Here is a 15361-nt window from a genome sequence, read left to right on the forward strand (position 1 = left end):
ATTCTTCTGGCATTACAAAAATATGCTGGGGGTTTTACATGCATGAGATACATAGTTTGCAATTCTGAAACTGCCTAGGGTGACACTACCTACTACATATGCGTAGTGGTCACTATGTGTAGATGTGACTGTGCCAAACTAGTAGGCCAAGTATGGCTGGATTTGGTGGATGTTCAGGTATGGGGGTGGGTTGTGTGCTGTGGAGGGGATGCTGGGTAGTCCATTATGCATCCAGGTGTGTTGCATTTGATATGGCCAGTTCCATCAGGACCAATCTGTGGGTATGTGGTGGTGACATTTCTGTACATTTGTATCGCACATTTTAATATTCATATGTTTGTGGGATCGTGTTCTACAGTATGGCCTGTCTGGTTGTATTGCAGATGTGTATACATGTTTTTGTGTTTATTTCTGCTTCACCCGCTGCTCCCTCATACACCTCCAGTTCACCTATTCTGCATACGACACAGTGTCGCCTTTGAGGATTATACCATTACCCACCCACCCCCCCACATACATATTCCTGACACTCCATCCATCACTGCTTTGGTTGATGGCCCATGACACGGTCAAGGTAACACATTGCATACCCTACATATGTCAGGTACCTGTATGGTTGTGTGGACTACCCTGCCATGTTTGACCTTCCACATGCTATACCTCATGCACATAGGTACACTCCCATACTTAACTTTCATGGCATGGTTGGTATACCCGGGTAATACCCGTTCAACTGTGACACATCCTGACAAGTTCGGCTTGGACCGCAGATGTGCGGATTTTGGCCAACTGTTCTAATCATTGGTAGGATGCCACCTTTTCCTATGTCCAGGATGGGATATATTCAGGACACATATCCGATTGTGCTGGACAACGCGTACCCACAGTCAACGCTACAGATAATACTGTTCCTTTCAGCGTACATGTTGCCTTATTGTTGTAGCAGTTTATATGCTCCTTCTGTTTCGTTTACATGCTTATTCTATTTCCTGTCACATTTGGTATGTGAAATACGGACATACCTATTGTATGTGACTATTACATGCATTGTGGGATATAATTCGGTCATACGGTCACTAGATATTTACATTTATCGTGTTTTTTGTTATGGACACATCTGCCCAGCTGTGTACCCTCCCTCACAATATGGGTCAGCTGGTGACCCTGACCATTGGGCTGGATGTACCTATTGGTGGCATGCTAACATATGATGTGTTTCACTTCCAATTGGTATAACTATCTACACTGCGTTGGACTACGGGCACACAGTTTTCAATGTCATTTGTTTGCGGGATAGGGACCTGTTATTCTCTACCATGCATTTGTGTTTGCTTCTTCATTTTGTGCTCGCAAGAACTGTCTTGCATGCTTTGCATACATTTCAGTATCCACGGACACTGACAGATGTGATTACTATTGCTTGCAAATTGTTATATGCAAGCAATTTAGGTTGCACGTCGACAGCTGACATTTCCACACCTCCGTACGGCACTTCGACATGCCCTATGCACTCTCGCTCCTTTCCTATGCACGAGGCTGTGGTGGCAGCGTGCCTTCATTAATATGCATTTGGCGCTACTGTGCCATCTTCACACCACACGGTCGGTGCAAGCCTAACTCCGGCCTTGCGCCGAGCTTCATGAATCCCAGGGATATTTATGTCAGAACACAGCACTTTGCCAAAACACATGCAGTCACCTTGCTTTATTTTTGCTTAATGTGACCTTTTTTGCAGTTATTATATTCATTTTGCTTGTTTAAGCCCTTTTCATACCCATTGTACTTTTCTTGTGCTTGTTTTACTCTAAACATGCCCGTTTTGCCTTAAACACACTCATTTTGCTTTAAACATGCTCGTTTTGCTTTACTGCTAATCTTTTCATCAAATACCTTTACTTTAAGCATTTCTCTTAGCTAATAAACCTTTTGTGCCTTCCGCTTGCTTAATAATGTGGTTTGTACCCTTGTAATGCCTCTTTTTTGTCTTTTTACAAAATAAATAGTTTGTGCTACTTCTCATTACCTTTGATTCTTTTCTGGCTCTTTTTATGCTCATTTCTCTTAGTTTTACCTTCACTGTTATCTCTGCACCTCATTACTCTGAATATTATTCTCTGTGATCCCGGTTCTGACACCATGTTGCTCTCCTACTTTGGACACAACATAAGAATCTTTGTGGGTTCTGTTCATGCAGCTTTATTTTATACAAACCCATCACTATAGAAGTTAACTGACTTTAACTAAAGTAATATATACACACTAACAACTGCAATCATGCATGCTCACTCTCTGGCTGCTCTTTCAAAATGGCACTAGGGATTGCATGTGTCTGGAATTTATATGTGCACACAGTCTCTGACATGCTTTTTAAAGACACAGCACACAGCACATACACTCAAATCTACAGTAAATATATCTCCACCCTGCTATGGACGTAAAGCATGCTAGAACACCTTTTAACTATACAAGCAGTCCCTGGGTTATGAACGAGTTACGTTTTTAAAGCTGTTCTTAAGTCAGATTTCTGTGCATGTCAGAACATTTTTTATGTATTATATTTTACTGTTTTATGCTTATAAAATGCTTAAGATGCACACTAAAACATCTTAAACATGATAATAATAATAATAATAATAATAATAATAATAACAGTTTACCAAAAAAAAAGTGGAAACAAACCTACTAGTCAGGGTTTACTGTACTGTACTGGATGCAATTTCTTGAAGTAGGCATTAAGGGAAGATTGCACAAAGCATTTTTTTTTTTTGCATGGTAAATGCTTTTATAGCAGCTGAGGCCCTCATTAACTGCTCAGTAAACTTTGGTAAACCTCTCTGTATTAGGATTTTTCTCCTCTAATTTTACTATCCCTGCTTCAATGAGGCAAAAGGCTTCAGCTAACTACTCTTTCATTGTAATTTTTTTTCGGTTCTGGAATGTCAGGATCGTCAAGATCATCATTTTCCTCTATTCTGTCCATCTTCTTCTCTAATTCAATAAGGTCTTCATTGCTCAATTCTTTGCCATGGGAAGTCAGTAACTCAAAAGCATCATTTTCATTGATATCTAACTTTAGTTGATTACCAGTATCAACCACAGCTTGGCTAACTTCAGCGATGTCATCTCCTGGAAAACCCTTGAACCTCATGTGTGAATTGTGGACACAGTTTGTTCAACACTCCTGTCATATTTTACTTTTTCACTTCATCCCAAGAATGAACAATATTTTTTATGGCATCATAAATATTATAACTCTTTCAGAAATCCCTTGAGGTTGTCATGTTATTGTGGGTAGCCTTAACTGCTTGTGAGAAGGTCCACCTTAAATAATAAGCCTTAAATGAGGCTATTACTCCCTGGTCCATTGGTTGCAATAGGGATGTGGTGTTAGGTGGTAAAAATACTACTTTTGCATTGGAGAGAAGGTAATCTAAAATGCTTGAATGCTGGGTGCATTATTGGGCACAAGTTGAATCTTAAAGGGATTTTATTTTTCTCAAGCAATAACGTTCAATGGCAAGGATGAAATAGTTTAAAGTCTTCAGAGATGGGAATTGCAACCCAAGCCTTTGAATGTGCTATTCAAATAAAGAGAAGGGCTGCGATAATGATACCTCTAAGTGCCTTCAGAGTCAGGCAGCAACATACAAGCAAAGTCTTTAGCTTAAAATCCTGGGCTGCATTCCCTCCCAGCAATAACATTAGTCTGTCCTGCGATGCTTTGTGCCCTGGTGCACTTTTTTCTCTTTTGAAATGTTTTTTTAGGCATTTTTTTTTTCCAAAATAACTCAGTTTCATCTACATTAAAAATTTTGTTTGGTGTATAACCTGCCTCCGCAATGATTTTTTTTCAACATTTCAGGAAATGCACTCACAGCTCTTATATCGGCATTTGCTGCTTCACCTTGTACTTTAACGTTGTCCAAATTTGCTCTCACTTTAAAGCAATTGAATGAGCCCATACTGGCTACAAATTCTTCATCACACTCAACATTTTCTTCATAACCTTCATGAGCTTTTAAATCACTGAAGAGGCTTCGAGTCTTTGCCTGCACTAACAAAAGATTAATAGGAATATTACGCTGATTTTGGTCTTCTAACCAAATCTTCATTAAGTTTTCCATTTTAATAATTAAACCACTGCGTTGCTTGGTAATAATTGTAACTTTCATTAGCACAGAGCCTTTCACATGATCCAGTATTTTCACTTTATCTTTCACAATTGTTGTAATTATTGATTGACTGTAGCCTAATGCTTTGACAATGACTGATAGTGTTTCACCTCTTTCTGACTGCTTTATCATTTCTATTTTTTGTTCAATAGTGATTGTTTTTTTTTCTTTGATGCATTACCTACAAAACCATCAAATTTACACTTTTGAGGCATTTTAAAAAGGGTAAATACCTTTTCAGAGAAAATTATGCTATAAGCACTATTCAAACTGGCAGAACGTTTGCTACCTCAAGCTGATGAACCGCTGTAGGTGCTTAATGTTTTTATGAGCGCACCTCCGTACCTATGAATCATTGTATGTACAGTAAATCAAATTCTTTATGTTAATAAGCTTTATAGCAATCAGTTCATAAGTACAAGTTGTATGTAAGTCAGTTGTTCATATCTCAGGGACTGCCTGTATACAAAGTAGGGCCAGTGGAGCACAATTCTCACAGGTGACTTTAGTTTTGCCACTCCAAGAGATACTACTGCCCACATGCCACCATGTCTTCCAGTGTTAGTTAAGTTTATCAATGGGTGTGTGCAAGATTTTTCTTTGATAGACCTGGGATTTAATAATTAGAATGCTGATGCTTTTATGCATTACTTTCCCTACTTTAATACTTATAGTAGAATAGAAAGGATTTATATGGATAAGGTGTTGCTTGGTCTGCATGTGGAGTTTATGTCTCCCTGCCCATACTCTGATCATGATGCCATGGTCTGCCTAAATCTTGGAGGCTACTCTCTTTTTATACTAGGCAACCAGTCTTCCCTAATCTCCTGCAAGATTTCATTCAGGAATTTATTGCAGCTCACAAGGGAAGTGAATTTCTTACACATATACTCTGGGATTCACATAAGTGCTTTATTCATGCCAAATTAAGGACTTGTGCTTTGGGGCTATGGAAAACTTAGCAGAAGGACCTACTAGCATTGCAGGAAGAGTATCAGCAACTAGCCTCCAAGGGTACCTCAAAAAGATCCTCCTCAGAAAGGAACCATCTCAGAGATTTTAGGAGCAAAATCCAGATTATCATAAATTACAGATTGGAGTTAGCAATGGATAGGCTACATCTTCAATACAACAAAGTTTTTTCCGGGGTCTGTACTGGATTAGCTAGGAAGTATTAGGAAGTATAAGGCTAACACTTCTAGAAGTATTCCTACCTTCCTTGTAGGTAGGAAATCTTACAGCTGCCTCTCAGTTACACAGGTACTTAAGCACTTTCGCTCACACTTTCATTCACTATATAATGATGTGGATTGCCTTGTAGATGCCACTAATCTTACTCATAAATTGAACCAAGTGCTTTGTATTCTCCCAGTACTCTCAGACATGGAGTAACAATTGTTACAAGCCCCTTTCACAAAAGAGGACATTTGTGTCTTCATTAGACAACAAAAGACAAAGCTCCAGGACCAGATAGTCTCCCATTGGAAATATATGAACATCTCCCTTCACCCACCCTTAAACTTTACAGGCAAGTAGTCTTGGCTCTACCTTCCACTCACTTAGTTCCACCTTCCTGGAAGCAATCTCTCTTAACTCCTTTTCTTAAACCTAGGAAGGATTCCTCAGATCTCACTAGTTATAGGCTGAGTTCCATTTTGAACATTGACAGCAAGATCTACAAGGCTATGTAGGCAGCATGCCTTGCAGCCTTTCTTCCAAAATTAATTCACCCCAGGAATTGGAGTTTGTATGACAGAAAGCATCTTATTTTTTGCATGTTTGTCACACTTAAATGTTTCAGATCATCAAACAAATGTAAATATTAGACAAAGATAACCCAAGTAAACACAAAATGCAGTTTCTAAGTGATGATTTTATTTATTAAGGAAAAGAAAAATCCAAACCTGCATGGCCCTATGTGAAAAAATAATTGCGCCCTAAACCTAATAACTGGTTGTGCCACCCTTAGCAGCAACAATTACTATCAAGCATTTGCGATAACTGGCAATGAGTGTTTCTCATCACTGTTGAAGAATTTTGGCCCACTCTTCTTTGCAGAATTATTTTAATTCAGCCATATTGGAGGATTTTCTAGCATGAACTACCTTTTTAAGGTCATGCCACAGCATCTCAATTGGATTCAAGTCCGGACTTTAACTAGGCCACTCCAAAACCTTCATTCTGTTTTTTAAGCCATGCAGAGGTGGACTTGCTGGTGTGTTTTGGATCATTGTCCTGCTGCAGAACCCAAATGTGCTTCAGCTTGAGGTCACGAACTGATGGTCGGACATTTTCCTTCAGGATTTTTTGGCAGAGAGCAGAATTCATGGTTCCATCAATCACAGCAAGTTGTCCAGGTCCAGAAGCAGCAAAGCAGCCCCAGACCATCACACTACCACCACAATGTTTGACTGTTGGCATGATGTTCTTTTTCTGAAATGCTGTGTTACTTTTATGCACACCTCCCCAAAAGTTCAACTTTTGTTTTATCAATCCACAGAATATTTTCCCAAAAGTCTTGGGGATCATCAAGATGTTTTTGGCAAAAGTGAGACGAGCCCTTATGTTTTTTTTTTTTTTTGGTCAGCAGTGGTTTTCACCTTGGTACTTTGCCATGCATGCCATTTTTGCCCAGTCTCTTTCTTATGGTTGAGTCGTGAACACTGACCTTAACTGAGGCAAGTGAGGCCTGCAGTTCTTTAGATGTTGTTCTGGGTTCTTTTGTGACCTCTTGAATGAGTCCTTGCTGTGCTCTTGTGGTAATTTTTGTAGGCCGGCCACTCCTGGGAAGGTTCACCACTGTTCTATGTTTTCTTCATTTGAGAATAATGGCTCTCACCATAGTTCGCTGGAGTCCCAAAGCTTTAGAAATGGCTTTGTAACCTTTTCCAGACTGATAGATGTCAATTACTTTGTTTCTCATCCATTCTGGAATTTTTTTAGAACGCGGCATGATGTCTTCATTTTTGGGATCTTTTGGCCTACTTCACTTTGTCTGACAGGTTCTGTTTAAGTGATCTCTTGATCTGGCAGTAATCAGGCCTGGGTGTGGCTAGTGAAACTGAACTCAGCTTTCCCAAAAATATGATTAACCACGGTTACTTCATGATTTAACAAGGGGAACAATTACTTTTTCACATAGGGCCATGTAAGTTTGGATAGTTTTTTTCCTTAATAAATAAAATCATCACTTAAAAACTGCATTTTGCATTAACTTGGGTTATCTTTGTCTAATATTTCTCTAATATTTAAATTTGTTTGATGATCTGAAATATTTAAGTGTGGCAAACATGCAAAAAAATAAGAAATAAGGAAAGGGGCAAATACTTTTTCATTGCACTGTATACATATATATATATATATATATATATGTATATGTATATATATATATATATATATATATATATATATATATATATATATATACATATATACATATATATATATATATATATATATATATATATATATATATATATATATATGGTTTACTATTACAATGCTGACGTAGCATTGTACGGCTATGAACTATTTGAAATACAGATGTTCGACTAGTTCATATGCGTGCAAGCTACATAATTGAACGTTATATATGTGAATGTACTGTCCATTCGCAAATATGAACGTTTGTTTATGTACAGGGATCACGGTGCAGTGTGGTAAGGGAAATACATCCCTTTCCTTACTGTAGTGTGATCTCCGAGTTGGAATATATAGTTAGGGGGTGTGGGAGGGTGCAGCCCCCCACAGGGCCCCCCTGCATAAATGGGATGTTAGGTATACTAGTTAGGGAGTTAGGGCAAGGGTGGAATTGTTGTTAAGTGCAGTAAAATGTCGTGTTTGACATTTTCGGCATTATCAGCTGATTTACGCCTAAGGGCCATTAGGTAATGTGTACTTTTGGTGAAATAGTTCGCTGTTAAATACCGTTTTTTTTTTTTTATTTTACTTCGATATTTTAATAGTAAACCATATACATATATATATATATATATATATATATATATATATATATATATATATATACACACATACACACACACATACACACACACACACACACACACACACACACACACACACACACTCCACTTTTTTAAAATATCCATTTGAGTTTGGCAGCTATACCCTCTCGTCCCCTGCTATTTAATTTAGCCCTTGAGCCTTTAGCCAAAGTACTTAGAACTGGAATGGTTTTGGCATCGTCTTCTTTTGCATCATGTAGTATTCTGGGAGAGTTGGCACTCTATGCAGATAACCTTTTGTTATTTCTCCTTTGTCCTAATGATGTAACCCTTCCATGTTGTAGAGCAGTCTTAAAGAACTGGCAGCCCGTTATGAGCCAGAAAGTGAACCCACAGAAGTCAACACTTTTAACCTCTAATTTCGGCTTTTCACCACAGGACCTTAAATCTTACAGGCTTACCTGCTCCTACACTGCCATCTCATACTTGGGCAACTTTATCACCTTAATCTCTACACAGACAATGGATTTAAATTGCCAGAAAATCCAGCAGAAACTTGTTGAACATACACAGGACTGGCCAAAGAGGTCATTACCCCTGGGGCTAAGAATTTTAATTACAAAAATGATTCTTTATCCTGCAATTCTTTATATAATACAAGCATTGTCCATGAGAATTTCTTCTAAAACAATAGCCAAGTGGGACAGGCCGATACTTTTATATTTGTGAACTCCTTACTCCCTTAGAGGTGCATAGCCACTATTGTGCGTCTAAACAATGTGATGGTTTGTGGATCCCAGTCTTCTAATTGCTTATAAAGCATTCATGGCCTAATGTGTCATAGATTTATACCATCCGTATTCTAGCTTGTCTTGGGCCTTCCAGCTAACTCAAATTTTGCAACCCCCAATTAGCCACCTGTCTGCATATAATATTTAACTGTGCTTGGCTCTGCTCATTTTGGGATCAGTTTCAGGCACATCTAGAGCAGTCTTCCATATGTGCAAGCCTAATAAAAGAAGGGCTAGTCCTATGTGGAGATTCCTCAGAATTAGGTAAACATCATATATTTACATATTATGCACAAACAGAGAAGAAGGCAGTCACACATCATTTGAGGCAAGAGACACCAACACAGTTTCAAGAATACAGTAGCATATACCATTGGTAAAGCAGAGGTATACATAGTCAAAAGGAGGCGTAAGGAATAGAGACTAGCCACCTAGTGGGCAGCACTATCTCATAATTATGTGCACCCCATAGATAATTGGATCTACCTGTGTATAACCACTAATGTATGACTTTATTAAGTAGTCAATTTATGATAGTTACCCCATGTAGACTTTTGTAGATGGTTGAACATCCAGTGTTACAGATCTCCAAGCATACTACATGAAGTGTGCAGGTATTATCTTGATCATTCTAGATCATTCATAGCGCTCTGTTGTATATCCCTTTATTTTCTTGTTTCCTTTCATAAGTTGCATACTCTGTAAGATTAATGTTAAAGATTGATATTTCATAATTTTCATATTTGTAAGTTTAATGCATAAAGAATTTTCAGGTAATGGATAGTATAGATGCCATGCTAATATGACTATAGACTGATCTGGATATTAGTTTTTAATGTTATAATTCTTGTAAGATTTTAATGTCATTTTTATTCTGCTAAGCACTATTTGCTGTATTTTTTAAATCTCAATAAACAAAATTTTCAAAAATAAAAAAAGTCTGGACAAAGCCTGGGGGGGGGGGGGTGATATCAAAGGTCTAAAATCAGGTTCTTAGAAACTTGATAGAATAAAAAGTTTTGCTTTAGTGTGCATTTTCTAAAGGTCATGAATTCCAAAATTGAAATGTGACTTCAGTCCTCAGTAATTTGTAATAATAAATGCTTTACAGTGTAATCAAGCAATCCAAAACGTCTTGGATTTTGCCTTCAGGAATCCAATACCAGAATATAAATCCTAGAGCAATTCACTATATAAAACAGGAAAATATAATAAAAACTAAAACCCATGCAATGATTAAATACAAAATCAATATGTTTCATAAATGAATGTCTTCCTTGGATTTAGAAAATACCCTTGAACTCCTACAACCCATATATCTCAACCTAAATCTAAAGCTAAACAATAAAATACTAAACTTAGATAAAAACCCCTCAAATTAAAAATATTACAGTATGGGAAATATACCAGCTACACAATTATAAGCTAACACATAAGGGTTAAATTAGGACTATCCAAAAAGTATGACACCATACTTATACAGAGTAGATTACTCATAAATGCAAAACATTATAAATTAATGGCTAGTGATCAAGACATTAATATGACTCAAACAATCCTCAAATTCTTATCGCATAAAATCAAAATGTTATCAAATGTCTGCAGATTAATCTCGACAATCAAGTTCCAGTCTTTACTTCTATATTCCAAATATTGGAATGAGAAAAATAAGAACATTGACACCAATCAAAAAAATTCAAGCAATACAAAATACATTTAAACTTATCCCTTTTAAAAATGTATTATATACTCAACTCATATCAGTAATAATGCATATCACACACCTGTTGACTAAAAGAAATTTAATTCAAAATGTTCACCAAATTGTCCATTCTGCCGTCATGAGTTGGCTGATATACTACACATCTTTTGGAGTTGTAAAACTATATAAATAATGGTGCTCATTAAAAACTAGGCTTGATAAAACAGGCTGCGAGAAACTATACTATCTTGAGAAACTGCAATTCTTCATATAATGCCAAAGAACTCACAGAATTGTGCAGACATGTTCTGATGATGATCTGTGCATTAATCAAATATTAGATTGCCAAAACATTGGCTTGATAGATTGAAGATTACATGGAAAACTTTAAAACTATAGCATCTAAATATATATCTTCACATAAATTGATCACTAAAATTCAAAATAGCATCCTATTTTGAAGACATCTCTTAGACATGATATTTAAAGACTAAAACATAACTTTTTCTTATACAGCATTCTAAAGCACACAGCAGATCTATATGAATTTAACTCTAGAATCAAATAAGTTAATTTATGTAGATGAAGGCCTAAACCTGAAACCTAAAGACAATTTCACCCTTTGCTTACTTTCTACCTTTTTTCCTTTAATTCTTCAAGCTGTAAATATTGATGTAACATCCAGTTGTAAATATCTGTAAATAGCTATGAATGTACTGCTATGATACTCCTTCAGTAGTGTACACTTACTCTATATATCTTATTTACAAATGTTTGCCTACTATGAAAATTCTAATTGTGTTCTTAATGAAATTCAAAATGTGTGCACACGTCCGACTTCTTATTATCATTACTGTAAAAGTTTCTTTTTTATATATGCAGTTTTTATAGTTCTCATTTTTGCATGTTATTTTTTGTACTTGTCTTTTATGAAAAAAATATATTATATTTGAAAAAAAAGACCTGGTTTGAATTTGTGCTCAGTGGAAATTTATTACAAATAAAGAAATAAATGACAAGAGTTAAGAGCTTTCATTCTGCTCTGTTAAGAACATCATCAGAACTGCCTAGTTCTGATGAAGTTCTTAACAAAGTAGAATGAAAGCACAAGAGAGAATTTCTATGTGTTCTAGGATATATTGCATCCTCTATCTATATGATACCTCTTGCCAAACTACACATGAGAAAAATTCAGTGGGATGAGAAATTAACTTGGATTTCACACTCTCATTTTCTTCAATTCCAATCCCAGTTCTCAGTTTTGTAAAAAAACAAACAAACAAAACAAAGAACTTTTATCAAGTCCTTTGCAACCCAGGAGTCACTTTCGCTTTTTTATAAGGGTAAGGTGCAAAGAATATAGGAACCACAGCTCCTATGCAAATGCATCAACCTAAATCACACAAACTCACTGATAAATTGGCTGAATACACTTAATCAACTGTGGTCTTCTAGAACCCTATAAGTGGTGATGGATAACACCACTGGTGTGGTGTATAAGCAAACAGGGAGGAACAAAATCTTACACCATTACAGGCTGGTCCTGACTGCCTGGGATATAGCAATTCAACACAGCTTATTTCTTTAAACAACTTACATCCCATAAGTGCAGAACAGAGTAGCAGATTTCTTGCGCAGATCTTGGATAGACTTTCACAAGTGGAAGCTAAGTGCCCCACAATTTCTTTTTACCCATTCTATGAAAAGCATGTAAGAATGATCTTCCTTTCCAATTAGACAGCACCAATGGGTATTTTATTCCTACGGATCACTCTTTCCTTCTAGTGAATTGCCTGAATTAATTTTATGTTCCACAATTTATTTTTCTGCAAGTGCCATGCAGTGTTACTAGTAATGCCATTATGGATAGCAGCATTAAATAGATATTTGTATAAACAGCATATGTTGTAGACTTAATCTGCACTGTATTTCTTAAGTTAATACTATTTTTATGATTCTATCCACAGGTAGTATACAGTATTCATGCATGTATACGGAACTTCAAGCTAATGGGTGTTCTACTTGATATGGATAAACCATCTTCCAGCTACAGAGTTGGGAACTGTTTCACAAATCCTGAGAAGGGAACTTACTTTGATGGAACAGGGTTTGCCAAAGCAGGTACTCTATTTTTACAATGTAAAAGATCACTGAGAAAATTTAAAAAAATGCAAAAGCAATAGCTCAAGTTCATAAGTGACATGGAAGAACAGTGGCATTTCCAAATATTGCTTTAAGAAATGAAAGATAAAATATACAGTATACTATAGAATGAAATATCACAAAATTTGTAAAATAGAATGTACACCATTCACTACTACACTGGAAAATCTGTTGCTGTGTGATGTGAGTGTACTGGTAAAAAATATTCCTAGTAATTAGTAATTCCTAGTGAAAAACATATATGTGACAGATAATTTAATGACTTACAATTTTTCTAGTAAAAGTGTGCAATTCTGGTGTTATTTATTACCATTTTTCAAACCTAATGCATGCAACACTTCTGTACTAGAATGAAATAATCTATGTACTCACAAGTCTAAAATTGTATTCATGCTGTTATAAATCCTTCAAATTTCTGTGAATTCTGAGTAGGTTTGATGAAGAAGAAGCCACTCCAAATACAGAGCTCTTCTTAGGGATAATTCTATTAAGACAGAAACCACAGATGTCATAGAGGGGGAAAGTCTAATAAGGTCACCCCCCAGACATTTAAAGCCTTTCTGAAACTAAATCCCTTATAAAGTTAGCATATATTACAAATTTCACAGCATGGCACTTTAAAGTGAGGGTTGAACCTTCACAGAATCCTTCTCTGTCAATTAGATCTTCAGACACATGTAGAGAAATCATAAGATCTACAGTTTATCCACTACTACTCTACACAAAACATGTGAAACACAATACCACAATATTAAATCCACTGATGGAAAATGTAGCTGCAAAAATATCAAACATGAGGTTACCACAGCCAACCTAGCTGGAAGACTAACAGTATCTGAAACATAAATTGTAATCCTACTGCATTAATATTCCTTTCACCATCAAAGATGGCTGGAAAGATACTGCCTACCACAGCTATTTTGGGATTGATGGCCTTCCAGAAAGTACTTAAAGGCTTTATGTTATGGATTTTCTGGTGGACTGTCTTCCCACAGTCTGCAAGCAAATGTTTAGCTATTGCTAGAGAAGACCATGCATATGGCAATACACTGTAGGTCCTAGAATCCCTGCTTCCATTTACAGCTCTATAATGTTTCCTTGTTTAAATTTCCAGGATAATTTGTATAACTAAAGGTGACTATCTGAGGTTCCACTGTTAAGTTCAGAGGCAGTGTAGTGCAGATTGATGCTGCAGCAACTCTTTACTTGGATACTTACCAGATGGAAACCTCAATGCCAGGTTATCAAACTGTTTAAGAGATAAAGCACTAAAGATACTATGTCTGTAATGTTTGCCATGGGGGAGGGGAATGTAGGGATTTACTCCAAACTAGCCAGCTTCGAGCCCAGTAGTGAAGCCCAAGAAATCCAATGCATGAGACAGGAGCAAATAAATCTTTCATGATCAAAGTTGTGGCAGTTAGCTTAGTTATACAATACCAGACCCTTTAATTTGTTTTTGTTAGCATTAGTTTTGTAATGTTTAAGAACCAAGCATGGGCAGCTGTGTACTTTACAGCACTAAAATGTTGAAATAAAACAAGTGAGAGGTTGTAAAAAGAGTTTGCCATCCACTGACATTATGCAGCAGTGTTATTTTCATTGTAAACAATGAAAAAAACCCAGCAACCAGTTATGAGCATATATGTGAACTTTACTTCATATAAACAGTGAAAATCAGAATCACAAAGGATTTCTTTCACTGTTCAAGTAAGGACTGCTCAGCCATGCTCAACCAGCATTTCCATAAAAAACAAGGTATATCTTTGAAAAAGATCCTTCTCACGTGTTGTTTAGAAAAAAATGGTACTTTAAAAGGAAGTACTGGAGTCATGAGTTATAGCATTTGCATATGTGGCAACGGAAAAGGAGAAACTTCAAAAGAAAAGTAAGAAGGTTTCTGTTTCACCTTCATCTTTGTCTCTCATCCCTAATATGAGTAAGTCAGCTGTCTCTGTTTCTACTACAGTCCCACTTACATTGGAGTTCCAACTGTTACCAGGACCAAACTTATACTAATACCTGATAGGTCTCCCAAGAATCTAAACCCTGCAAGCTCTTGATCCTCCAAGAAGGAGATCTTGAGGTTCATATGTCCCTGACCTGCCACTGCAGCACCAATTAGATTTACTGGTTCCTCTAGAAGTATCATCAGTGTCTACTGGGAGTGGATAATAAGGGTCTTTTTGAAGGCACAAATAAGATAGGGAATAATTGTCTCCCCCCCACCCCACCCTGAGGGCAGACAGGGCACATCTCCCACCCCCCTTGACACCTCCTCCTTCCCTGCTCCCACTACAAGGCTGCTGGTTTTGGCACAGAGTTTTCTACAGGTCATCCCCCTATTGGTGGTGACAGCCATTCTGGCTTCAATTTAGACATCTCTTCTGAATCACTTAACTCCAAAACCTGTGGTGTTTAGTGAGTCCCAGAGCCAAGCATCTGATACTACATCTCTATGTCACCTGTATTACACATCCATTCAGGCCCATTTTTTGCATAGAGTTCTTTGGTGGTCAATACTTCAGCACCAGTCTCCACCTCAGATCTAGTTGATGCTTCAGCTGG

The 15361-nt window shown here is 36.9% G+C and overlaps 1 protein-coding gene across 13 annotated transcripts in view; it reads left to right on the top strand.

The window, feature by feature from the left end:
- The window catches only part of LAMA2 (laminin subunit alpha 2), a 4753606-nt gene that overhangs the window by 4653442 nt on the left and 84803 nt on the right, over positions 1-15361 (top strand). For all 13 annotated transcript variants that reach the window (XM_044064325.1, XM_044064371.1, XM_044064344.1 and 10 more), the window contains one exon: positions 12598-12751. In XM_044064325.1, the coding sequence (XP_043920260.1) occupies positions 12598-12751 (154 nt within the window). The remainder of the gene's footprint in view (positions 1-12597; positions 12752-15361) is intronic.

Source organism: Protopterus annectens, chromosome 1.part0, assembly GCF_019279795.1.
Source record: "Protopterus annectens isolate FY-2018-M chromosome 1.part0, PAN1.0, whole genome shotgun sequence".
Lineage (NCBI taxonomy): Eukaryota > Metazoa > Chordata > Ceratodontiformes > Protopteridae > Protopterus > Protopterus annectens.